The following is a 26,864-nucleotide window of genomic DNA, read 5'->3' as shown; positions in this document are numbered from 1 at the left end:
ATATCAGTGAGGTTCCAACTTTCGCTGCCACACACCACGTTATGGAGCAAAACCTCTGACCGTTCTTCGTTCCGTGCCAAGGAAAGCTTAAATATGTAACTGTCATACTTTACGGCTTACGTGGTTTGCGTTCAGTGATACGTGTACAGAACGTCTCTCGCGATGTGGTTAGACTCACTGTTATCATTAAGGTATAGCGACATATCTCTTCGCACTAAGGTGTTACTGATCATGCCTTAGCCGTAGCCGTATCCCATCGTGTCCTTCGATCCCGTAAGCGACCACGGCATCTGCACTACGGTCACGCTCTAAACGCGTATATACCCTCGATTTTTACCTGTATGGCTTCATCAAGGTTTGCTTTAAAAATCGATTGGTTAACGATTGCCGTTGCTATGACAATATGTTGAACTGCTCTAAGGCATGATCATTAACTGAGCAGCGCTGTTGCTAGAAAAACCTGTTCTACAAGGAACGATTTAGTGAGCACGTTATATAAATATGCCTAAAAGTATTGTAGGGGGTGTGCCTTTGTCTAGTGGTTAGAAGTGCTTATAGCTATCACTAGGACACACCAGGTACCGGTTCAAAGCCGAGCCTGGGATTTGTAGATTCTCCAGCTCTCACTGTCTGAGGGACCTCGGGGATAATTAGCTATCGACGACACTCGTGTGGATGTTTGCGTATAACGATGCGTTTTTGTACGGAAAAGAATCGTCTTGCATCAGCAGGAAATGCTGAGATTACACTTGGAGCAGTGGGAGTGTAAAACATTGCGCTACCAGGAGTCCCGGGTTCAAATCAGAGTCGAGTGATCCGCTAAATTTGGTTATCTTCAGCTCTCAGCATACAAGGTATGTTTACCTGGTTCAGGCTGCATGGTGGACAGTCAAGTTATTCAGTTATTACCATCCTCACGGCGGCTATATTCTTGCCGGCGTTTATTTGTCTGTCAGTCTGTCGGAACTTTTATGAAAAAAGGTTATTTCAGATTAGTGGGTCAAGAACCGGTATTTCGGATCTAGATCCTGTCCAGGAATTCTACAAACCATTCGTCACTTGCGTGTACGAAAGTCTGTACAGTTACATAACACGTGAACAGTTCCTCAGTAACTTGCCTAAGGTCGGAGGTTTACCTCTGGCACTCCGGTTTTCTCTACACCTACTGACTGTCTTCGCATAAGTAAAATATGCTTACAGTTTCAAACACCAACAAAAATAAATAGATAAAAAACTAAGAAGCTAAATAAATAAGTAAATAAATAAATTAATAAGCCAGTGCCCTTTCGTACGGTTTATGGATTTCTGTATTCTTGATATTTTTACCACATACCGATGCAAGAGATACAGAAGTTGATGGAAAAGGGGACATAACTCCTACTTGACTGACCAGTGTATGTATACATATCAATATATAGCTATCAATTGCGTAAGAATGTCTATAGTCATGTTACGTGTAATGATATAAACGTCATTTGTAAGTATTAAATTGTCTCAGCACATATCTCAAGAGAGCTAGTTAGTAGCTGTTAGTAGCTGAATATGATAACCTAAACAAGAGGACATCAACGTACCGTTTGGCAATAGTCAGGCCTCCATACCTGATATTGGTACCTCGAAGTACTGCTATATGCCGAATGAGCTAGGCTAAAGTTTCAAAATAAGTATCTTTGCTTTGTGTTCCATCAACTACTGTTCTTAGTACAACGGAAATACCACACATGAAGGACAGAAAGATAATGAAAGGGGGGATTTCGTGAACAAAAGTTAATGATATAAGCGTCAAGTCCGACATTCCTATACCATTCACAGTCCGTAAAGGGCGTTCCAAGTCGATAATCGCAAGATCCATTTCCAAAACAACGTTTCACACTAACTCCCAAAGACAAAGGTATGTAAGAAATTATACAAATAAGAAATAAAGCCTGTAACACACAAGAGAGAAGCGATCATCAGTTTTTAATGATGCCGGGCAGACAATGAATATTCCAGACATGAATTCCATATCAAAGTTCAAATTCGTAGTCCGTGAATGAGTTCCATGTCAAATAACAATTAAACAAGTATCTCAGTCGCGCTTTAATTGCAACTGTTCATAAAGGCATCGTGCTGATGTAATTAGCATGGCTACCTTTACGGCCCCTTGCCCCAGGTTAAGCGGTATTAGATACAGTTTGAAAATGACGAGCGTTACAGACCCTAACCGATCAGATTGTGATTCAAAAGTAACGGACGATTACGTCTTTCCCGTTAATATGTAAAGTTTTCATGCTACGTATATGTAAAGATCTCATGCTGAAATCGGGTAATGCATGATGACGTCACACCCCCGTAATGCACATTATGTGGTGACACATATTATGTTGCGTCACACTTAGAGGATTCCGTGAGGCACATTCTGTGATGAGTGTACACATAGGGGACTCCATAAGGCATATTCTGTGATGACGTCACACTCAGAGGGCTCCGTTAGGCACGTTCTTTGATGACGTCAAAGTTAGAGGACTCCGATAGGGAAATTGTGTTATGGCACGTCACACTTAGTTGATCCGGTTATGCACATCCCGCGATGACGTCACACAAAAGACCCAGTAATGCGCATTTTACGATAGCGTCACACTTAGAGGATCCGGCAATATGCATTATGTGATGACGTCCCACTTACAAAATCCTGTAATGCTCATGATGTCATAGCATCATATTTAAAGCATCCGGTAATGCACATTCTATGATGACATCAGATTAAGAGGATCCGGTAATGTACGTTCTGTGATACTCTGTAACAGCTTAAAGAATTCCAGCTAATGTTATTCTGTGACCTGTGTTTTGTTCATTTTCAAAATTATCATGTGGAAATTAAATGCCGTAAATTTGCGTGTTTGAAAATACAAAAATACAAGGTATTTTGGAATAATAAACTGTAGTTACAGAATAACAGATCTAGGAGTCTTTCCAGGCTGTGTGATTACAAGTACTTTCAACCAAGTTTGGATGAAACCATATTTCACTGATTTCCTTTTCCTTTGGCATTTGGTTTTACTGTGATGGTATGATCACACAGCACCTTGAGTAATTCTGGGCCAGACTAGACTAGGCTATTGCAATCAGATCACTGCATATATATTTTCACCAAATTCGGCTTAAGCTATAGTGCTTGGGGGCGTCTAAATTGCTACTATTTATGCATTTACATGAACAGTTAGAATAAAACCCTGAATGAGGTAAATTAACAAGAGGCCGTATTTCATTGAATACGTCTGACCATTTGCAAGCTGTTATATTGCCGTCGCTCCTCTGGTCTTACTCTCTCTGCTGTACGTTGTCACACTGTCGTCGCTGCTCTTGTCTTACTCTCTCTCTCTGCTGTACGTCTGTCACACTGCCGTCACTGCTCTGGTCTTAATTCTCTCTGCTGTACGTCTGTCAAACTGTCGTCGCTGCTCTGGTCTTACTCTCTCTGCTGTACGTCTGTCACACTGTCGTCGCTCCTCTGGCCTCTGGCTGTACGTCTCTCACACTGTCGTTGCCGCTTTGGTCTTACTTCTCTCTGCTGTACCTCTGTCGCACTGTCGTCGCCGATTTGGTCTTACTCTGTCGGTCACACTGTTGTCGCTGCTTTTGTCTTACTCACTCTGGTGTACGTCTGTCACACTGTCGTCGCAGCTCTGGTGTTACTATCTCTGCTGTTTGACTGCTCTGGTCTTACCCACACTGCTGTACGTCTGTATTTATATTCCGATTTATGTACTGCGTCAGATTGGCACACTGGACAATTATTGCATCTGACTTTGAGGTTTTGTATTTTGTCCAAGGAGAAGGCACAGTATAGTGTTCCAGAGCGGAGAAAGGCCAGCCTATGAATCCTCTGCTAAGTCAGACTTTTGGTTTTCCGATAATGGTATGGCCTCTCCTTTCGTCTGTGCGTCGTGAATGTCTGCCTTGTCAACTGTGACCTCCATGCTTGTCACACAACGTAAGAAATCGAGCCGTTTGGGGAGAATCTTCCTTAGAAACAACTGGTTCGTCACGTAAGACACCATGATCGTCGACAACAGTCCCGTTACCATGGTGAATGATCGGAAGGGAAATAACTGACCAAGCTCTTCGTCATATCCGGGAAATAAAAGCAAGGCAGGTAACCCTAGCAAGGGCTCCCCTGCCGAAATGCGTAAGCCAAGGCCAACGATAAACCCAACAAGGTAGCCGTAGGTGTTAGAGAACGATATCCACAAGACACACACGAGCTGCGGAAAGTTGATGACGTACATTAAGTCGGAGCAGAGGAAAAACAAGCCGTAAATGCTGCTCACGGAAATGGCGACTATGGTTCCTAATGCTCCGCTGACGAGAATGGAAATCCGCATGACCCAGATTTTCTCTCTGTGAGACGCCTGAAAATAGGGTTAAAAGAAATCTTGGAATAGGTTTTCAGTATATTGAATATTGCGCAAGATTTTGATATTTTACATACCCAATATTCGAGTTTATATATATATGACTGTTGATTTCATCAGTTGAGCTTTTTGAATATTATTTTATCGCGGTTGATGGCCTGAACTGATTTGAGTATTTAAACCGCTTACGTGTGACCATTTGGCAATTAATACGCTGTCGCAGCCCCTCTGGTTTTACTCTCCATGGTGAAGTATTTCTTATTACTGTACACCTAGTGTGCAACAATCCACTGCATGGATGTGACTTTGGTTAGATTATTTACTCTCCTACCCTAGGGCGGATAATGTTGGCATAGATGTTGTGAGTTAGAACCGAGGCCGTGGAGAGAACGCAGGAGTCTGCCGATGACATGACAGCCGCCGATACAGCCCCTAGTCCGATGATAGAGACGACTTTGGGACAGAGGTACTGCAGAGCCAAGGGTACGACGAGGCTTGTTTGTTCCGGGGACAGAGGAGTACTGGTGTTGTAGGCGGTCATGTTCCAATCTGAAATACAAGACTCAAAGCTGCGGTTGATCTCTTCCAACTGTATTATCTCAAAAATCACCTCGCCACAAAGAAAGTATGAAAAGTATGACGTAAAAACAAAATAAATGTTCTAGTGTGTAGTTTTAAGACCCCAATATCCAAATTGTTAGAAAAGAGTATCCACGCGAGTCAAATATCCCGAAGAACTACACATTCCATTCGACGAAAGTTCAAGAGAACAAGGCTCTGATATTAGGAGTGGTATTTCTGGATGTAACATGTGACATGTGAGGTATTTAATACACCTTTGTTTGAACTTACACAGGCAACCAGAGCCACGTTTATTCTTTCTTCTCCCCCACCTCCTTCAAGATACATTACTTGAGCAATGAAGGACATTCTTATCAATAAATTGAATTCACCAATCAATGCAATTAATTTGATTCCAGAGTTAACGGAATAAATCGAACACTAAGTATTATTGTGACCATACTTGCGGCAGCAACAGCAGCGCCCAAGGCCATGGGTGGAATGGCCTGTACAGCAGCTGCTACTCCCCCAGCCACGGATGCCCAACGAGCAATATTACTGGTCCGACAAGCTAACGCCCGCTGGTAATACACCTAATGGAGACATCATATAGGAGAGTCTTTAACTGTAGCCACAGTGATAGATATTAGATGCTGTTTACTGGGTTTCACGTTTTCCATATTTTCTAGACAAGACATAACTATGCACATTAGAAATTGACAAAAGGAGTATACATGAAACATGTTCGATATTGTTTATTGATTGTCTTTTATTGACATATATTTTATCCTCATACATTTATTATTGTATTATTGATCAGTTATTTTTACAAATTCATCAGTCAAAAGGGCTGCACCGAATTACCTCCCTTGAGGCCACTCTTCCGTTAACAGTTGTGTTATTAGGTGTAAGATGTGGTTAGGTGGGATCTCAGAAAATGACTGGGGGCAAGTTTCTTAGTACAAGCGACATTAGCCAGATGATGACCTAGCTTTACACGTATTTGGAAAACCCAAGAAAAACGTTCTGTAGTTTTTAATCCATTCGAAGGTAATTTCAAAATACCGGCCCTAATTAAATACAACAGACAACTTCGGCGAACTCTTGAACTGAAAACGTTCATGATCTCTCGACTTTTTTCGACTCTTAAATTTTGATACCATGTCTTATTACACTGTTTTCTAGAAAATATTTGTCATTATTGTGACCCACATATCTTATGCTGTAATAGGCCTTGTCCCTCTTCTCGTAGTTTCACGCCTCAAAAACTTATCTCGTGTTACGTCACAGTCGCCGTCGTGTAATAAGGGAGGTAATTTAGAAGAGACCTTTTAAACAAAACCAATCACCTGCCAGGGTATCCCACCCATGATCAAAAGGAGATAACTGTCGACGTAGACGCCAACCTCCCGTGTTTGAATGGATCCCTGCCATACTCCGTCAGACAGCTTGGACAAGTCCACGGCTTCGTTTGTTAATGCGAAGGGAAATGCTACGAACTGGACATAAAGATAAATGGGATGACCACATAATAAACGGGCCGGAGGGTAAATGCAGACTATATTTATTTACTTGTCTGACATACGATGGTGATCAGTTTTATGGGTGAAACAAATCTGAGTCCGGAGTAAACCACTGACCTTCGGCAAGTACCTTATAAACAGCCTGACTCAATCCAAAATATAAAATGTAATCTGTTTTGATACTATAGTATGCCTTTGGCCGAAGAAATCTACTGGTTCTCTTTCATACATTTTCTGTAATTACTGGATTATATTTTAGGGCGCTACAAGTTAATGCCAACAGATAAATTGCTTTCAATTATATCTGTAATTTGTCACAGTAACATTACATGGTATCTGCGAATATCTGCTTTGGGTTTGTAGATTCACAAGGCTTCCATGCTTATATTGCCATTACCACCTTTCTGGAACGGAAAGAGCGAGTAAACCAGAATTTTTAATCCATAAAACATGCCCGTTTTGTTTTTGATAACGAGGTAGACGAGTAATAATACAAGAACTACGGAGTTCAACTAAGCTTCCTTGAAGTTACAAGCAATAAAACACGCGTAGACGTAAAACAAATCTTACCAAACCTGCAAATATGCAAATCATCTGTATGACGTCAGTGAAGGCCACAGAATATAGACCCCCAAAGAAGGTGTAACCAATGGCAACGCACGCGGAAACAATGATGGTGATTGTGCCATCGATACCGAGAATTATGGACAGGGATGCTCCTGAGGACGAGACAAAGTACGTGTCACAGAAACCTGATGACTTTTTCTCTCTTACACCTTACCACCTTTATTTACTATTGATATGTTACTTCTTACACATTTCTACGGAAACTATTGTTTTAGGTTTTTAGGAAATAAGTCCTGTGATTATCGACTCGCTGCTAAAAGAGAACTAAAGATTTGGGATAAATGATAATTTATTACCTGACCTCTGAAGTCTCCAAACTTACCTAAAGCCGACAGTATGGAGGCACTCCAGAATAAGTCCCCTAATAGCTGGGGTACAAACAGCAGCGACCCCAAGCGGTTGCCATATTTGTTCTGGAATGGGTCAAATATGGTGATGTAATTTCCTTGTCGAACCTTCGGGGCAAAAACCAGCCCGGCTGCAAAACAAAGGATTGTACGTTTTCTCGTGTGTTTCCGAAGAGACTGCTGCAAATGGTAATATCAGTGAGGACAATTTCCGCCATAATCCAGTTCAATACAAGTTGTATAAAGGTACACCCATTCTATGTGTTTACGCTACACTTTTCATGAACTTCCTCTTTGCTTAACGGGCACGGCTATACAGAAATTGTGATGTCCTGAAGCTGAGAGCAGAAGAGTGCACCATTTTGACAGATTTGCTTTCTGCGGTAAATGTTCTTCATTTGTACTGTAATAATTTACAGAAAACCATATTATTAAAAGCTCCAGAAATGGTTGTGTTAAATAATTTTAGGTATTTCATCAGGTTGAATTAAATTTTACTAAGAGGTGTTTGTCAAATTTATCGAGATATAATGTTAAAGGCAAAGACCTCTGTAAAATGTAGTAGGCCTGTGTCCGTTGTGACCCAGAAGGTATCAGTTACGTCACATCTATACTTTTTGTTTGAAATAATTCGTTTCAAGGTCAAATCAGGCAGTACATTCATAGATCTCTATGTACATTTTGAATGATGAAATATAGCATTCTAATGAGTGTTAAAACACCTTATGTGATGTCATTAGTCTTTTTGTGGTCAGAAAGGCCCATCATATAATAAAATACTCAAATGTATTTTACTGGGTTTTTTACAAGTTAATTGTAAAAAAAGCTGCAACTATTTTCCTGGACAGTGTTTAGTGGTCTTTCATCTGATACTTATTTCATTTTAATGTTTTCTTAGGCTTAAAACCAGTTTTCCATGACTGGTAATATTTACTGATTGTGTGTGTCATTATTACCTATGCACAATGCACAATTATAGCCAATGGGAGCTTGAGTCCATAGAAAGCCCCGACTGTACATCATTTCGGCACTTCCGTTAATATATCCTCCTCCCACCATGGTAGCTGAAACAGTTCAGTCAACGAAATATGTCGAAATTACGAAAGGGAATTATAATGGAAACCAAACAGAAAGCATCTTAGCTTTGTTTGTTTGCCTGGGGTTAAATATCATTTGTTTGCCTGGAGTTACATATCACTTGTTTACCTGGAGTTACGTATCATTTGTTTGCCTGGAGTTACATATCATTTGTTTACCTGGAGTTACGTATCATTTGTTTGCCTGGAGTTACATATCATTTGTTTGCCTGGAGTTAAATATCATTTGTTTGCATGTGGTTAAATATCATTTGTTTGCCTGGGGTTACATATCATTTGTTTGCTTGGGGTTACATATCATTTGTTTGCCTGGAGTTAAATATCATTTGTTTGCCTGAGGTTTCATATCATTCGTTTGCCGGGGCTTAAACATTATTTGTTTGCCTTGAGTTAAATGTCATTTGTTCGCCTGGGGTTAAATATCATTTGTTTGCCTAGGGTTAAATATCATTTGCTTGCCTGGAGTTAAATATAACTTGTTTACCTGGAGTTAAATATCACTTGTTTACCTGGGGTTAAAGATCATTTGTTTGCCTGGGGTTACATATCATTTGTTTGCCTGGAGTTACATATCATTTGTTTGCCTGCAGTTACGTATCATTTGTTTGCCTGGAATTACATATCATTTGTTTGCCTGGAGTTACATGTCATTTGTTTGCCTGGAGTTACATATCATTTGTTTGCCTGGGGTTACATATCATTTGTTTGCCTAGAGTTACATATCATTTGTTTGCCTGGGGTTAAATATCACTTGTTTGTCTGGAGTTAAATATCATTTGTTTGCCTGGAGATACATATGATTTGTTTGCCTGGGGTTAAATAGGATTTGTTTGCCTGGAGTTATATATCATTTGTTCCCCTGGGGTTAAATATCATTTGTTTGTCTGGGGTTAAATATCATTTGTTTGCCTGGAGTTAAATATCGCTTGTTTGTCTGGGGTTAAATAGAATTTGTTTGCCTGGGGTTAAATAGGATTTGTTTGTCTGGAGATACATATCATTGGTTTGCCTGAGGTTTCATATCATTTGTTTGCCTGGGGTTAAATATCATTTGTTTGTCTGGGGTTAAATATCATTTGTTTGCCTGGTGTTAAATATCATTTGTTTGTCTGGGGTTAAATAGAATTTGTTTGCCTGGGGCTAAATAGGATTTGTTTTCCTGGAGATACATATCATTGGTTTGCCTGAGGTTTCATATCATTTGTTTGTCCGGGGTTACATATCATTTGTTTGTCCGGGGTTAAATATTATTTTCAACATGAACACGTCAATGTTATGACCATGTCTTCTTCTATATTAGCAGAACGGTCTCTGTGCTGAAAAGGTTCTAATGCTGCCTCGCTGGAACGCCATTCTGAAGACACCAAGACTGCCGTCTCATTCAGATACAAAAGACTGATTACTAACCTTTGAGGAAACCGTCCAGCAAAGCAGTCGTTGGCTATGGTTATTGTAAATTGGATGGTAACATATATCTTCGCCTTGTGCAGTAGTTACAATCAATTTTGCTAACTTAGTTCTTTGGAACGCTGTCTGATATACTTCGCCTTTATATCTCCTGAAACTGCATAGACATCGAAGAAGCACCCGACGAAAGATTAGCAATTCTAAACCTTACGCACGCTGAAACACTTTTGTTAAACATTCGTTCTAACCATTCGATTGATTGATTGACTGACTGACTGACTGACTGACTGACTGACTGGCTGTTATTTTTCCCATGTTCAAGAATGTGTCACTTATCCCACGGCGGTTAGTTAGGTGTGGAGGAAACCAACGTGAACGGAGAAAACCACTGACCTCTGGCAAGGTTTTGAGGAACTTTCCAAGATGAGATATGTACACCATATTGGTGGAAGACAAGAGGTCTTCGACAACGGTCAATAAGTTGATTAAAACGCCAAAAAAGCGAAAATGACATTGGTAATATAGGAATGTTGCCAATGTCTTCCGAAATAACTAAGGTGACGTCATTTCATGTCGTTAATTTTGAGTATTCTACCAACACAGCGTGAGAAGTAGTTTGATGCATGAATCACACCTCCATGTTGGGGGAGTACTGGTGACAAGGACTGCTTATACATATAGTTTCCATCATCATATTTTTCTGGCGTATATCACAGCCATTTACTATGTACCACACTGTTGTACGAAAGCCCTAAGCTGTCGATGACACAGCCTTCTGGGCGGATGAATGAAATCCCGCGTTCGAGCCCAGTCTCCGACTGAATGGCTGCAACTTTACATGAGGTTTATCATGTGCCTGGCCAGGTGGGGTGGCATTTCACTCCGTATATGCGATCCATGCCAATAACATAAGTGACACATTCTTTGGTGCAAAGTTACACATTGATCAAATATGTAAATATACCGTGTCTTTGCACGAAGCGTGACGTGACTTCAAAGTCGACGTAAAGTCTTCAGTCCCACTTGCCATAGTAACTACGTATACGTATCGTGCAAGCGGGCCTAGAGAAATAACCATATTTACCGGCTAAAGTGAAGAATGAGACCATTCCTCCTAAATTGCGGCTGGCCAGAAATATATCATCACTCTCTTTGCTTCTGGCCGTCTTGCGCCCCGCCCAGATTCCAACCGCCAAAATGATGACGTAGAACACAATAACTGATATCAATCCGGCAATGTCCACCGCCATCTTGGATTCCAGTCTTTGTCACCGCACCAAATTCATGTATTTATCTGAAAGAAAAATATCTCAATGGCAAAATAATGATTAGGAAATTCTAGATTACACGCAAATCATGAGGATTTGTCAGGTACAAGAAACAGTCGTTTATAATAAAGCCTAAATGAGTTAAATTGACAAGAAGACGAATTTCATACGCGTCATCACGTACGAGTTTACCCTCAGTGCTGTAACCTTTTATATTTTACTGTATGCCACCAATGATGAGAAAGTGAATCTGATATTAAATACTTGTTTCAGAAAATAGTCAGGGTGACGTCATAGGCGATATACAGTATCGCCATTGTCCAAAATATACTCGGTCAAAAATTTGTACATCACAGTTTACAGAATTTTAAAAACATTTGCACGAATAAGGCTGTACAGTTACAGAATACATTCATATTCATTTTAGGCGACCTGGAATACCTATTCACAGAATAAATCATGTAAAATTTAACGACACTGCATGCGCTGATTTGCCAGTTTTGGGTCTTATTGGATAGTGGCACTTAAACCATAGCAAACATTCACTGTTTCAGTCTTAAAGGCATTACGACGTCACGTTAAACGAACGTTATCAGGTGGCTTGTATGCTTGCCAGAGGATTAACGCAACAGGAGGTCGTTAGGCGGATGCCTTGTCACAGAAACACCATTGTAGCGCTCGCCTGGTGCTCTGGGCGTCCACGGATAACGACGTCGGCGCAATATCTGTGGGTTCGTTTGACACATCTCAGAAACAGACGTCAAACAGCCGTAGAAATCAAACCACAACATCGTCGGTTAAACCCACAAACCGCAAGAACCATAAGTACAGTCACACATGCGGGAAACTGGGTTCAATATGTCCTTTGATGACTCCAAAAAATCGTAAAACAAGATTGCAATGTCGCAGACAGCACGTCAGACGCCCTGCACACTGATGGCCAAATGTACTGTTTACGGACAAATCACGTTTGCACTTTTCTCATTCAGATGGGCATCAACGTGTGTCTCGTGCTCTGTGCTAGTCTTCTTGTTGATGGTTGATGAATGCTGCAGGTCATCGGGAACAGATCCTTCAGCCCGTCTTCCCTTTCCCGCAGCTCGGGGGTCACATTTCAGCAGGACAATGCTCGTCCCCATACGGCTCGGGTGAGCATTTATGGAATTTTATGTGGACCCTTGGTCTGAAAATTCGCCTGATTTAGCCCCCATTGAGCATGTTTGGGTCGAAATAGACCGACGCTTGGATGGCAACGTCACCAGCCTTACCTATCAAAGATCTGACCAGAGATTCCACAAGCAGTCCTTGCTAGTCTGATGACTTCAATGAGACGGAGATGCACAGAAACCATCGACACCCTTGGTGGACACCCGCAGGTGGCTGGCAGACCTTTCTACGTATAACCGTACGTGAAGCCAACATGAACTCGGCATGAACTCACAGCAATCGCATTGGTGACAGGCTCCTAAATCATTGAGCTGCTCTATAGCACGCTAGCTACCAGGCCACGGGCTCCGCCTCAGATGTTTGTCTGGTATGGTTGTATTATAGCACGCTAGCCACCAGGCCACACCAATCAAATAAGTAAAATAAATAAATAAATAAACATTTGACTGTACTTAATATTGTGCAAACAAATGTAAAGGTAAAATACTGGTATTTTCATATATAGATTTAAATGTGCTTTTTGCTGATACCTGCTTCCTTTTAAATGCTTCTCCGGCTCATCTTTGCACACCACTGACCAGAGAATCTTATACAGGAGCTAAAATACGATCACACGATATCAAATATTCTGTCTGATCTTTCTTTTGACTTTATAAAATTGTTAACACTCGATTTTTAGTAAATTTTCGACAGCAAAGCTGCAAGTGCACTATATGCTGCGGATGAACAACGGCTTCAAATGAACCCCTTTAATTTAAAGGGCGGAGTGTTTACCGGTTTGACAATTTCTTGTAAATTATAAGTATGTCCTGCTCAACATATAGAGGGCAGGAAAGTTCAGTAGTTCAGTAAGCTAACAACTTCCTATAATCATGACATTTGGTTACAGGAAATTGTGTTACTACTAATACATGTATCTAACGGTTTATAATCGAAGTCCTGGCTCGAAAAGGGGAGAGCATCTGGGTCATCTAGGACACTAACCCTTTTATTTAACATCACCGCCATTTTTACCTCCCTATGCTTAAGCTATGGTGCTAGCGGGTGTGTAGATTGTTACTACTTATGCATTTACATGAACAGAATGAAACCCCGACTGAGTTAAATTGACAAGAGGCCGGATTTCACCAGTTAGGTGAAATGACAGTGCCAGCTATTGCACTGTCATTCATTCATTCATTCATTCATGCATGCATGCATGCATGCATGTATGTATGTATGTATGTATGTATGTATGTATGTATGTATGTATGTATGTATGTTTAAGTTTTTACGTCGTACTTAGCCTACTTTTTCAGTTATGTGGCAACGAGGAGTCGTTAGATGGGTGCACAAATATACTGCGTCTTCTTGTGGCAGGGAGTTTGAATGTTGTAAAGAACGGTTCTGTGACAGGTCACTGTTCCATTCCTGTAAAACCAAACTAGATTTATCCCCTGATACTATTAATTTATTTATTTGATTGGAGTTTTACGCCGCACTCAAGAATCTTTAACGTATATGAAGGCGACCAGCATTATTGTGGCATTGAAAAGGGGAACCCTCGACCATCAGCATAAGTTGGACAAGTGCTCACAGCGACTGCATTGCTGAGAGGCTCTTGGCTTATTGTGCTGCGTCAGAGGAGACGCCCCCTCCCCTGTCCCGATGCTCTTCTAAAGACATTTCGATACAAGTTGTAAGTGAGGTACAAACATGCGGCATGATCATACCTTAGCACGGAAGAGTGACGACAGAACAAGGCCTGTACACTATGACAACTGAATTGACAGAATACATTGCTTTTTTCAGTGATGGCAGAATAAATTATCTTATCACAACAAATTACTGTGTTTTATATGACACGCATATTCTGGTATTTGCAACAGACTTCTTTTGTTTGCATCAACGGCTTGATGCATTATCCGTCGTTGAACATAACATGACGTTGCAGTAACATAATATGACGTTGCAGTAACATAATATGATGTTGACGTTGCAGTAAAATACTATGACGTTGCAGTAACATAATATGATGTTGACCTTGCAGTAACATAATATGATGTTGACGCTGCAGTAACATAATATGTTGTTGACGTTGCAGTAACATAATATGATGTTGACGTTGCAGTAACATAATATGATGTTGACGTTGCAGTAACATAATATGATGTTGAAGTTGCAGTAACATAATATGATGTTGACGTTGCAGTAACATACTATGACGTTGCAGTAGCATAATATGACGTTGCAGTGACATTATCTATTTCAAAATCACTTAGAAACATATACAATTTTAAATTCAAGAAATCAGTTTTTACAGTGAAAGGTAAAATAATCTTGTTCATTCTTATCACTGCTGCGCCCAGTAAAACAAAAACTAACCGCAACTTGGGTAAAATATATAGAGTGATGCTCATGCAATCACTACGCTATGACAACTGAAGAGGTCCGAGATTTTACGAGATCCGATATATGGAATGAAGGGTGCATGCATGAGACTTGTGTGCGGGGAGTTGAAACATTCCCCCCAAGCATCCGTCTACTGTTAATTAAGATGAAACTAATGACCATGGTGTCGTTCGAGGTTAACGACTCCTCCGTGCCTTAGGCCATTGTATTTTGATAGCTTCATGTATAAGCTAGGTTATATTGTATCTCGTATACACATGCAATATTCTGTGACCCGGATTTCTTTGAAGTATGATGTTTTAATGCCCTCATAGTTTGCACACGCCTTCTTGCCAGTAGGGATATCACTTAGATTCTGAACTCTTCTTAAATTTCGTTCGGAGAAAAATAAAGATATCCTTCTTGTTTAATGAAGTTTGTTAAAATTGTAGACTTTATACATTAACGTGTCTGTTTATTACTCCACTTGGCAAGACTTAATTACCCTAGCATCCGTAGTTTTGTTCTGTTTACTTCTACATAAATAGAAGTAATAATGAAAACACCACCACGAGGAACAGAAATCCTACAGAGACAGGCTAAACTATGTCCAGCATTAGTCATTACTTAACAGTTACGTGTGACCTGGGCAAATATCACACTGTCGTCACTGGTTTCGATTAACACACTGTCATATATATTTCAACATATCAATACACTTAATATACCAAGCCTCCAGACTTAGGTCACCGCTTAGGTGTGATCTGAGCAGACATCACAATGTCCTCGCTGGTTTACTTTAACACTTTTTGTCACACACATACGTTTTACTCGTCTTGCAAAGTGGTTTCGTGATGTTGAAAACTACACCTACGCTATGTAAGCATACTGAAGGTCTCGCTACAAAGGTGTAACGGTAATGGAGTCACTACAAAGCATATGGGAACTATATATCTACATGCATTTGCAACCCAGAACTGCTTTCACGCTGCGGTCTTTTGCTCTCCTTGAAGGAACCAGTACTGCGTTCAGAGGCACTATGTGACAAAATGTTTCGCCCTTGTTCCGGTCGCATATACCAGTGTGTCGTAACAGTGTTTCACACATACCTTTCAGCCTACGAATACGGAAAACCTCGCCAGCTGTAAGCATGCACAACGTTGTTGGTGTTGTCAATTTCAGCCTTGCGTTTATGTGCTTTCGTATCAGGTGACCTGCACTGTAGTCAACTTCGAGACTGTGAGATTTTACCGCGTGGAGTGCCAACTATTCGATAAAAGCAGACAAGTAGGACACTAAGCTTCAGCTTTCTAGGATGACAGCCTGAAGGCAAGAGTAGGCTTTATATCTTTATGCCCTAGTCAGAATGGGCAGAGAAGGGAGGTGGGGTGTGGGCGACTTAAGCTAGACATCGGTAAACATGAATTAGGGCATTGAGCGACGTGTAGAGGAACGGGGCCCCCGTATGTATTGTTACCTGCGAAATGGAATGAAAACACACGGGTATGGTAGAAACCGTGTTCACAAAGAATTGGTCATTCAGTGGGGCTTCTGAATTTCTCTGTCACATTGATGAATTGGTCTTTTAAAAGGCAAGCTGGATTCTTCGAGACAAATAACAGATGATGGGAAGTCGCATGGATGTAGTCGAGTTCAATGTTATCAATTTATACAGGGACACAATAGTGCCTTTTTGTCCAGTGTCAGTTTACGTCTGCCAAACCGACAGACGATGTCATATCATTCATGCGTGAAAATCCTCGCGTAAATTTCTGGATACCAGCGGGGCGGAGAGTTTATTGTAACATAAAATAAGTGTTAGACTAGAGCTGGATTGAATTGATACGTGTGTAGATGTACTTAGTCACAGAGCAGAGATATGAAAGTTGGATGAGGACATCCCGCCTCGCTGCCCGCGGGCCAAGGCCCACGACCCGCAAATTTGAGAGAACGAGAAGATGCTCTCATCCGGCTTCATACACGCCAAACATACAACTTTTCATTAGACAAAACATACAATTTTCATGTGTTTTTCCGTTTATTTATTTCATTGGAATTTTACGCTGTAAAGAGGCCTAGCTGCATGGCGCAGGTGTAGGGACTGTTTCTTAAAGCGGTCGTAACATTATGCTGGTGGGAAATGTGTACATCAAGGCGGCGCATGCCGTCATTATGCAACGTCATGGTGATTAGGCCGGTGTAACGTTACTACCACTGAGAAACCAGGCCCTGGCTCGCTGCAAGGTGTAAAGCCCTGGACATTGAGGTCGTGTGGTAGAACACAGCTCTTGGTCCTCCGCCTGCGGCGGATTTAAGTTCAGAATATTTGCCAGGTACTTATGGCAGGTTGGTGTTTGCTTCAGTAGTTTGCCGTCTATCTTGTAGACAGCTTTTATACAGACCAGCATGTCATGTGTAACATCATAAATGGCGCCTCTTGTAGCATGAAATCCTTACATATTAACAGGAAAGACGTAATCGTCCGTTATCGTCCAATCTGTTCGGTTAAGGTCTGTAACGCTCCTCATTTTCGAACTGTATCTAATACCGCTTAACCTGGGGCTAGTGGCCGTAAAGGCAGCCATACTCATTACATCTGCATGATACCTTTATGATCAGTTGCAATCAAAGCGCGACTGAAATACTTTGTTTAATTGTTATTTGACCTGGAACTCATTCATGGACTACGAAATTGATCTTTGATTTGGAATTCATGCCTGGAATATCCACTGTCTGCCCGGCATCATTGAAAACTGATGACCGCTTCTCTCTTGTGTGTTACCGGCTTTATTTCTTATTCGTATAATTTCTTACATACGTTTGTCTTTGGGCGGTAGTGTTAAATGTTGTTTTGGAAATGGATCTTGCGATTATCGACTCGGAACGCCCTTTACGGACTACAAATGGTATACGAATGTCGGACATGACGCTTATATTTACTCCTGGCCCTCGGGTTTGCTCCATTTATAAACCAAATCTACAGAGTATACTTTATGAAGCAGAAGCAGAGTACTGTAAGTAGGAATATTTGCCAGGTACCTATGGCAGATCGGTGTTTACTCATGACCGAGATCGACCGGGATATTGGCGTACAAAGCCATACATCAGTTTTTCTGAGATAACATCGTGGAGCTCGTAAAGCCTAGTGAAAGCCTCACGGAAAACCTACATGGTATACACTCTTAGAAAGAGGGGTTCTTGATGGGTTGGAGTTAGTCAACTGATTCTTTGCTATGCTCAAAGAAACCTTTTTGTTTATAAAGACGGATGCGAATGCAGGATTTGAACTTGGGACTGGAACGAACTTGCAATTGTCTTTTATAGCGTGGTGAAGACAGCGGAATCAGGTAAATGTTCGGAGTTACAGGCTTTCAACAAGGCCTTGAAAATGTAGGCCTACTTTCCTAAATGTTATTCATGGAACCCTGGGAGGTTCTGTGGACTTTCAAAATGTTCCCTGAAGACTCATTTACCATGTACGGTTCTTAAATGATAAAAGGGTTAAAAGCACAACAGTTTCAAGGGGATTCTTTTGTAAAACAAATGCCATTTTCTTGAATCAAAGTGTTGCGTCTGGAACTAAAAAAAGTATTCTGTATTGCTTTACACTAAAGAACTCTTCAAGGTTCCATGTGAAACTATTTTTTCTAAGGGTATACGGTCGTCCAAATGCATATAGGACAATATATATGTATGGTCTCTATATTCATGTGTTTTAGCTGACCTACATTGGATGAAGACCATTTACATCTGCTATCACAAAACTAGGGCATATGACGTAAGTATCTGAACCCAGTCAATTCAGGCTGAATGAAAACCTCAGTCACGTGACCACGAGTAGCGTGCGCTTATACATGGCCACAGACCCCCATTAGTTTTCCATAAGCGACAATGTTAACGTTTAGCGCTGTAGCTCAGTCCCAAACATTCCGAGGCCAATAAGCTTTGGTGCATACCTGGCCCAGCCTGAGAGAAAGAAGCTGTAAAAATCTTGACATAGGTTGACCGTCAAAATCTGGACCTTTACATGCCGGCAGCTGGGAGGGGTGCCTAGCAACGCCAAGGGGACGTCACTCGCAGCCTCATCACCACCTGTCTCCTTGTGTCCTCTCGCCCAGAATTTCAAACTTTCACCATTAAAACTCATACCTGCCCAAAGCTTAGACAATTTCCATCATTTTGATACCAAGCATGCACTTGTACACCAAAAACGGCAGGCTGGCAGCAAAAAAAGACTTTACACCCTAAAATACACAGAACTACAATCGTCCCTACTGAAAAACGGAAGTTGTAATGGGGGTCTGTGTCCTATCACACCAGCCAACTTTTTTCAAAATCAATAATTTTTGCACCACATAATGCTTACTACCTCTAAACCTCACACATAAAGTTACAGCTTGATACATGCAAAAAATTTTGAGTAGGAGGAATTTAACTTGGGGTACCCCTATCTTGGAGATGTGTCTGTTTGTCCGACCTCAAGCACGAAGTTCAAAGCTCTGTAGTGCACATACCGTTCAAAATATCTTAACCAGGTCAAATGTTTTGGAAAGCTGGTATGTATATCTGCAAGAAAAATGAAAAAATTCCAATGACAAAGTATTTTACATTTTCCATTGACAAACATTTAGAAAATTATGGATTTTCAAGTAGATTTTCTTGTTTACAGCAGTGTTAAGAAAATACTTAAAAGCCAAAAGTGTCAAAATATATATCAAAAGACAGGTAATTTATCTGACAATTCACTTACAAAATATAGGACATACCTTTTAGCAACTTTGTGCAAAATTTGACTTAAAGTGATACAGGTGGGTAGCAAAGCGGAGTTTCAACATTCCAGAAAAGTACATTTTGATCACCATCAAAGTAAACATATGCATCCAAATTGATATAGAAATGCTCATAGGCAGAGTTTCCATGGATAGGGCTAAAGGAAAGACTAGTATCCCTTTTACATAGTGATTCACATAATAAAATCCTTTAAAAGATCACCCACTACCCCCCCCCCCCCCCCCACTACCCCCCTTTCCCGTCTCCCCCATGGTTGCCATTGGTTGGCTGGCTTACCTCAACTCACAGTGCAAAAGAATCCCACCACCTGTGTTGTTGCCTCAGACTAAATTAGTACTTTCCACATAACAAACACCAAAGTGTGACACTGGCATCTACAAGAGATAAGTAGAGGGGAGAAATATGAATTTGCCACTTACAAAAATAAAGCCACACAGTACATGCACATTGGTCATTCAGACAGTCAGCAAGGCAACCCTCCCAAGACATGTTGAAGGGACCCAAGAAGAGGGGAAAAGCTATACTTTTTAACCTGTAACAACACAGAAATCCTTAAATAATCAGTGAGAAATTACATCCGTAATCAGGTTCCACACTGGGTGTTCCTGGGTGGGCATGAGGAATGGACATTCAAACTGTCCGTACATATATGAGAAACCTGTGACGTTTCCCCGGTTGGGGGGGGGGGGGCGGGGGCTGGAGGGGTATGTGTCACGGTGTAGTACCGGACCAATGACGGGGATTCTAGGTTGGCCAAGGGAGTGGAAGACTGCATCCGAATGGTCAGGCCTTTGAGGAAGCTGAACGGCTAGCAGACCCCACTCACCTAGGTAGATCCCAGTTCAATATATGCATAAACCAGGCAAAGTTCACTGACGCCATGTTTGGGAGACAAGATCTAAAGAGGGAAACCAAGACAAAAGCTCAATAGGTATTAAACTAGGATGTGAGAGCCATATGTAGCTGTCTAATTTCTAACTTGTGTGTGAGGACATTGGAAACATAAAAAAAAATCCCAGTTGTCCAGGGAGGTGGATGCCACACTGGGCCAGATACTAAAACAAAAACTCCTTGAGATGTCGCAGGAACAGCGTACTATGTTCTGGTGGAAAAACAGACACCTGGTGGGGCAGAGACTCATTTTCACAAGGGCAATATTCCAACAGATCACACTCACATGTATGCTAGAAACTTGAAATTGATCATTTTTGTTCCAACGCCACACATACTGTGTGAGTGCACATGTAACTTGTCAGAGGAATGAATATACACATGCAATGAAAACTACATGCCTACAGTGGTTTATTTTTAAGTTTAAAGAGGAAAATTTACCTTGTCCACTTCAAGTCTATGCCCAAAACAGCAGACAGTGTTCCAGCAGAGATGCCTGTTTTTAATGTTTTGTGACCTGCAGGATGATTTGAAGCACATTTACCTAGTGTGTGGTGGCACACATGGGAGGAACCTGACTTGGTTTGTAAATTAAATGCACACTGGCCCTCTCTACTACTCTAGCCAAGTAAATTAATCTGCTGATGTGTTTTTATCCACCTGTGTGAGGCTGGGCCCTTATATGTGATGCAAGGCCTTATTGACCATCCTTAATCACACCACCCTATCTATCAGCCACATACTCCAATTTCACTCGCAGCACTCAAATTTTGCATTATTTATCAAATGTCAGCCCCAAAAGAGACATTTTAAAAACCAGGAACAATGAAACATTGTCTGTGTTTGTTCCAGTCTGTTTATACTCCTGTACTACCCTTGACCACAGAGCGTTTTAGCCGATTTTTAGACAAAATGGATATGTGGGGAAAATATAGAATTAAAAAGCTTTAAAACTGCTCAATCAAGTTCCATGTCAATGCAAACCACATCGCAGATGTACCCACCAAATATTATCAGGCTGCTGCGAAATCTGAGCACACAGTGACATATTACATGTTTTGGCACAAGTGGACAGATCAGGCCACAGACCCCCCATTAGTTTTCCATAAGCGACAATGTTAACGTTTAGCGCTGTAGCTCAGTCCCAAACATTCCGAGGCCAATAAGCTTTGGTGCATACCTGGCCCAGCCTGAGAGAAAGAAGCTGTAAAAATCTTGACATAGGTTGACCGTCAAAATCTGGACCTTTACATGCCGGCAGCTGGGAGGGGTGCCTAGCAACGCCAAGGGGACGTCACTCGCAGCCTCATCACCACCTGTCTCCTTGTGTCCTCTCGCCCAGAATTTCAAACTTTCACCATTAAAACTCATACCTGCCCAAAGCTTAGACAATTTCCATCATTTTGATACCAAGCATGCACCTGTACACCAAAAACGGCAGGCTGGCAGCAAAAAAAGACTTTACACCCTAAAATACACAGAACTACAATCGTCCCTACTGAAAAACGGAAGTTGTAATGGGGGTCTGTGTCCACATGGACTGACGTGTCTGTTGCTAACAGTGATCCTGACTTCATTTTGCTCAATGGTTACCCCGATACATAAGCAAACAAACTTATACCGTAACATCACACACATCCGTCCATTCACTGACACTGTCACTGACTTATAGGTCGTACAGTTTAGGCTCTTTCGCTCTTGTTCTCTCTATAACAGGACTTCTGACGACTCCTACAGACTGTACAGCAGTAAGCCAGAGGGGTACACCGGCCCTCTCACTCAGCTTTATAGACTGGTATTACTGGAAGGCATGTGGGATTAGTTTTTCACGAGACTTGGACGACACAACCTGACCTTAACCCAAGCGACTGAAGTAGACCTACCTATACACGTAGGGTCATAGTTAGTTAGACTACGCCTTATACTTATATCCTCTTGCCGTAAATCATATACAGGCGTTCCAAATCGATAATCACAAGGCCAGTTTCCATAATAACTAGTTTCCAGAAAAATATAAAGTAAATAATGAAAAAAGTTAATTATGCATGGACTAAGAGTTTGGAATTTGAATTGGATATCATGGCTAGCCGCAGTACCTACTGCCTTCCTTTCATCATTGAAAACCTGAAAAAAAATAAATAATGAAAAAAAGTTAATTATGCATGGACTAAGAGTTTGGAATTTGAATTGGATATCATGGCTAGCCGCAATATCTACTGCCTTCCTTTCATCATATTTGTTTCAGCTTAAAATACTGTTAATGTGTATGAGATTCCATCTTACGTAGTCCTTTGGGAACTGGTTTTTGAGCTTGTTTTAAAGCAGACTTTGAGACTATCGACTTCCCCACATGGTTTACGAGTGGTATGCGAATGAGGGATTTGACTACAAAAGTGTATCATCCCTTCTGCGAGGAAGTTAAGGCCTGTGTATGAGCGAGGGAAATCCCGTGCACGCAGAAGGGATGATAAAACTCTCGATAAGACATGTTACTTGATGCATTTGCCAAGTGAATATTCATAATAAAACCTTCTTTAATACTGTAGCGCATTTTTCTTTAATAACCCAGACCTTCAGAGATTAAGAATCAGGCTTTGCTCTGCTCTCAATTTATCACCAGTTAATATCTGTCGACTCCGAGGTAAAAAGTCTCATATTTTGGGCAGCGTATGAGACCGATATTTACCTCGGGTATTTGGAGACACCACAACAGAAATATGGATTTACTCTCAATACTCCAATCATTGATTCATTGTTGTTACTCTATTTAATACACCAAATACAATCCCAGTCTATTGTTTCAGTATAACTCTTAGTCTTACAACATATTTCAGTGAATCAGCAAAAACAGCATAATAGAAGATCCGAAGATATGTTTTCCAGTTCGAACATTAAACAGTGAAATCGGTTTATTTAAATATATACAGTCAAAGCATCAAATGTTTCTTCAGAATCAGCAATACCATTTGCGAGTGAAAGTTTCAGGGGGAATAACTCCGACGTCTTGTTGATACGGCTATAAACGGCAAACAGTCTTTAGCAGTTTAAATTTATTACGACAGGTATATGTGCTGGAATTTCTACCTAACCGTAATCCTTAGGTATATTTAATATAAGAGAAGTAACTCTTTAACTCATATAGTCACAGTCCCTTAAGTAAACACTAAATCCTTCCTGCGTAAAATACTGAAGATAGCAAATCTCCCGCGGGATCAAGCGAATCTCCCGCCAGATCAACAAACAAGCTCCGCCCGCTGTTAATCAAGAGCGGCTCCCTTTGCAAACCCAAGGCACATCTCTATGCTGTCTCTCTATAGGATTCTCGTCGATGTGTGGACTATTTCTTGAGGGCGTATAGTTGTCTTGCATCTGTATACTTCAGGATCTATAAATCTTCATCTGTGGTATTCTTCTAGCTAATACTCTGTGCCGTGTTTTGATCTTACCTTTGCCTTGATCTTGCCTTTGCCTTGATCATATCTTTGTCTTGTCTTGATCTTGCCTTTGCCTTGATCTTGTCTTTGCCTTGATCTTGCCTTTGCCTTGATCTTGCCTTGTCTTGATCTTGTCTTTGCCTTGTCTTGGTCTTCCCTTTGCCTTGTCTTGGTCTTCCCTTTGCCTTGATCTTGTCTTTGCCTTGATCTTGTCTTTGTCTTGTCTTGATCTTGTCTTTGCCTTGATCTTGCCTTTGCCTTGATCTTGTCTTTGCTTTGATCTTGATCTTGTCTTTGCCTTGATCTTGTCTTTGCCTTGATCTTGTCTTTGCCTTGTCTTGATCTTGTCTTTGCCTTGATCTTGTCTTTGCCTCGTCTTGATCTTGTCTTTGCATTGATCTTGTCTTTGCCTTGATCTTGCCTTGTCTTGATCTTGCCTTTGCCTTGATCTTGATCTTGCCTTTGCTTTTGCTCTTGTCTTCTGTCTTCGGTCTTGACTGTCGTAGACCTCCAGGACCATCTGTCAGACGCCATGATCGATGCCCTTTTATAGCGTGTAGACATAGTAGGCGGTGCTAATCACCAATAATCCTACATTTTGATTGGCTGACGTGCATTGAGCAGGGTTCGCCTCTTACTACGCCCCGCCTATAATTTACTATGATGACGAAGCCAATAAGGCTAAAATAACGTAATTTTCCCCATGCCATCATAAAGAAAAACCCGTAATTTCTATCAAATAGTGCTATATTGAATATTCAGTTGAAGAACACAGATACTATAAAATCTGCTCTTTCTAACGATACCAATATAAAACATGAGCCGTTTTCGTAATTATCAAAATCCTAGATTCTAAAGCCTCCCATCCGAAATGCTAAACATCATTGCGGACTTTGCAAACCACGACAAAGTGACATAAATCATTTCGGTCGGAAATAGACATTTAAATAGATTCTAATTAAGGTAAGGCCATAAAAACTCCAGCAATATATACCTGTTTCATAAAGCTATGGGTTCTAAGCGAACCTTGAGTACCTTTTTACACCAGAATTCTGTGACAGCGGCAAGCAGACGACGAGGTGAAATATAGCATGGGAAGGTATAGGGAAATAAACAACAATGGACGATATTCTTAGAGCGGACAGTAATCCGAAGTGCTCGGATGTCCGCGGTCTCGCATGTCATCAGTGTTTTACGCCGCCCTATATTCGCTACATGGCTTTCCTGTTTTATCCATATTCGCAACACTATGCTTTTTGTCATCTTTATAAGTCGCAAACTAAAAAACTGGACCATTGTCAGACGATATCTTTTCTTCAAGGCGCCTAATGTTAAAATTTCACTGAACCCACAGCGTCGCCAGATTTTTTTCTGAAGAGTTGTGTCCCTTAGTACACGCGGTAAAACTGATAACCGTTACTTTAATAAATAAATAGTGGAAAGATCAAGACCATCTGCTGACAGTACATGCAACCGATGTTTCAAACCACGATGTTGCGGATTCCCGGACTGTGAACCATTTTTGACGGAATCACTAGGAAGATGGTTAATGATTCATGACAGTTGTTCATCCGTAAATTCGATGTGATTTTGTGTGCCTTATTATACCTTGTGCAAATTATTAAGCAAGTAACAGTTTGAATCAAGCACCCACCTCCATCCCAAAAATGACTCATATATTAGCGCTTTTTGCTAGTATAAATGGCTTTTGTCAGCAGTCCGCTAGTCCTCGGCTATAATACCACTTCGGTGGCTTAAGTGTTATAGCGGCCTTCTCGAAATCGGGAGGCCTGGGATCAAACCAAAACTGTGGTAGTAAGACTCACACACCTATCGGGACTCCTCGTCGTCGTGTGACGGACAAAGTTGTTACATACGACGTGAACCCCAAGCGTACATACATACATTTATTGACTATATAATGAGGGCACAGGCTCGAATCCAATTCTCATTCGTTTTTTCGCGTCTTTTAGTCATTACGTAACGCGATGGTTAAGCGTTCAGGGGTATATGTGGTTTACTTTAGAAAACCATCAATCATGAACCTAACCACCGCCGTTTAAGTGAAATATTCTACTGTGCGATTATCAGTTTACCAGTAAAACACTAAAAGAAGAATTTCTCCGGAATTTTGATATCATGTATTCGCTCTAAAACTTATTCTGCTCTGAAGAAAGTGGAACATTCTTAAGTAAGGCGTGAAGCACCAAGAGCACAATAAAAAATTAATGATGTCAAAAAATCTTAATGGCATGTAATCGTTGTGAAACTTATTTTGTGTTTAAGAAAGTGAAACATTCTTAAATACAGAGTGAAGCACTAGGAGCACAATAAAAATATCCCCATCCATACGAAAACCAACACAATATTCGCTCTATTTCTCGGTCTGACATAGGTGTTCTTATTGATAATCGAAGATAAATCTTCGATCCACTTCTTGTAAATTTATGGAAAAAATTTATTTATTTATTTGATTGGAACCCAAAGGAAACCCACGACCATCCAAGATGTTGCAAGACATTCTCAAGTACCGTTTGCAAGAGTACCCGGTGGAACTTTTGTTGGAATGCATTGAGGTTAGTAGTTAAGCGTCAGAAGGATTAAGCCACGGACCTTGACGCAATCCGTTACTCTATTCGCGAAATCTCATGGCTTTTGGGAAACAATTCCACGGACGGCGAAAATCACTTATTGGTGAGGAATGTCGTTAAGGGAAAAAACGATGGTGTGATGGGTCCTACATTGTCGTACTGAGCTGCCATCAGCCATCGTGACGAATACTGCCTACTAATCCCGTGATCCGTCCTACATCGCCGAACTTGGCTTTCTTTAGCCATCGTGACGAATACAGCCTCTTAACCCCTTTATTTTAGCTCGAGGACGGTGGGGCATACTGATCCCATCGACAACACAGGGGCAGAAGAAAACTTAAATCGGTCTTCCGCTCCATAAATGCATCATTTAATGTTTTACTAATTGAAACTTGC

General features: G+C 41.0%; 2 protein-coding genes across 5 annotated transcripts in view; both read right to left on the bottom strand.

Annotated features, from left to right (window-relative positions):
- LOC135479882 (DNA polymerase alpha catalytic subunit-like) overlaps window positions 1-26,864 on the bottom strand; it is a 338,179-nt gene that overhangs the window by 210,577 nt on the left and 100,738 nt on the right. The window lies entirely within an intron of this gene.
- On the bottom strand, window positions 1,296-21,965 carry LOC135479172 (high-affinity choline transporter 1-like). 4 transcript variants are annotated; one of them, XM_064758946.1, is made up of 12 exons: window positions 21,624-21,965; window positions 19,829-19,926; window positions 19,276-19,327; window positions 15,871-16,027; window positions 11,041-11,250; window positions 8,409-8,516; window positions 7,428-7,583; window positions 7,049-7,197; window positions 6,305-6,454; window positions 5,419-5,548; window positions 4,726-4,943; window positions 1,296-4,391 (listed from the first exon to the last, which is right to left on the bottom strand). In XM_064758946.1, the coding sequence occupies exons 5-12, from the start codon at window positions 11,204-11,206 to the stop codon at window positions 3,855-3,857; spliced, it is 1,614 nt and encodes a 537-aa protein (XP_064615016.1). In that variant the 5' UTR covers window positions 11,207-11,250; window positions 15,871-16,027; window positions 19,276-19,327; window positions 19,829-19,926; window positions 21,624-21,965; the 3' UTR covers window positions 1,296-3,854. The 4 variants fall into 4 exon arrangements, with proteins under 4 accessions (XP_064615016.1, XP_064615012.1, XP_064615014.1 ...); XM_064758942.1 differs by lacking the exon at window positions 15,871-16,027 and having other exon boundaries at window positions 19,207-19,327; XM_064758944.1 differs by lacking the exon at window positions 15,871-16,027.

The sequence above is a fragment of the Liolophura sinensis genome, chromosome 12 (assembly GCF_032854445.1).
Source record: "Liolophura sinensis isolate JHLJ2023 chromosome 12, CUHK_Ljap_v2, whole genome shotgun sequence".
Classification (NCBI taxonomy): domain Eukaryota; kingdom Metazoa; phylum Mollusca; class Polyplacophora; order Chitonida; family Chitonidae; genus Liolophura; species Liolophura sinensis.
The sequence above is the reverse complement of the archived record's forward strand: the minus strand, read 5'-3'. Positions and strand labels throughout refer to the sequence as shown.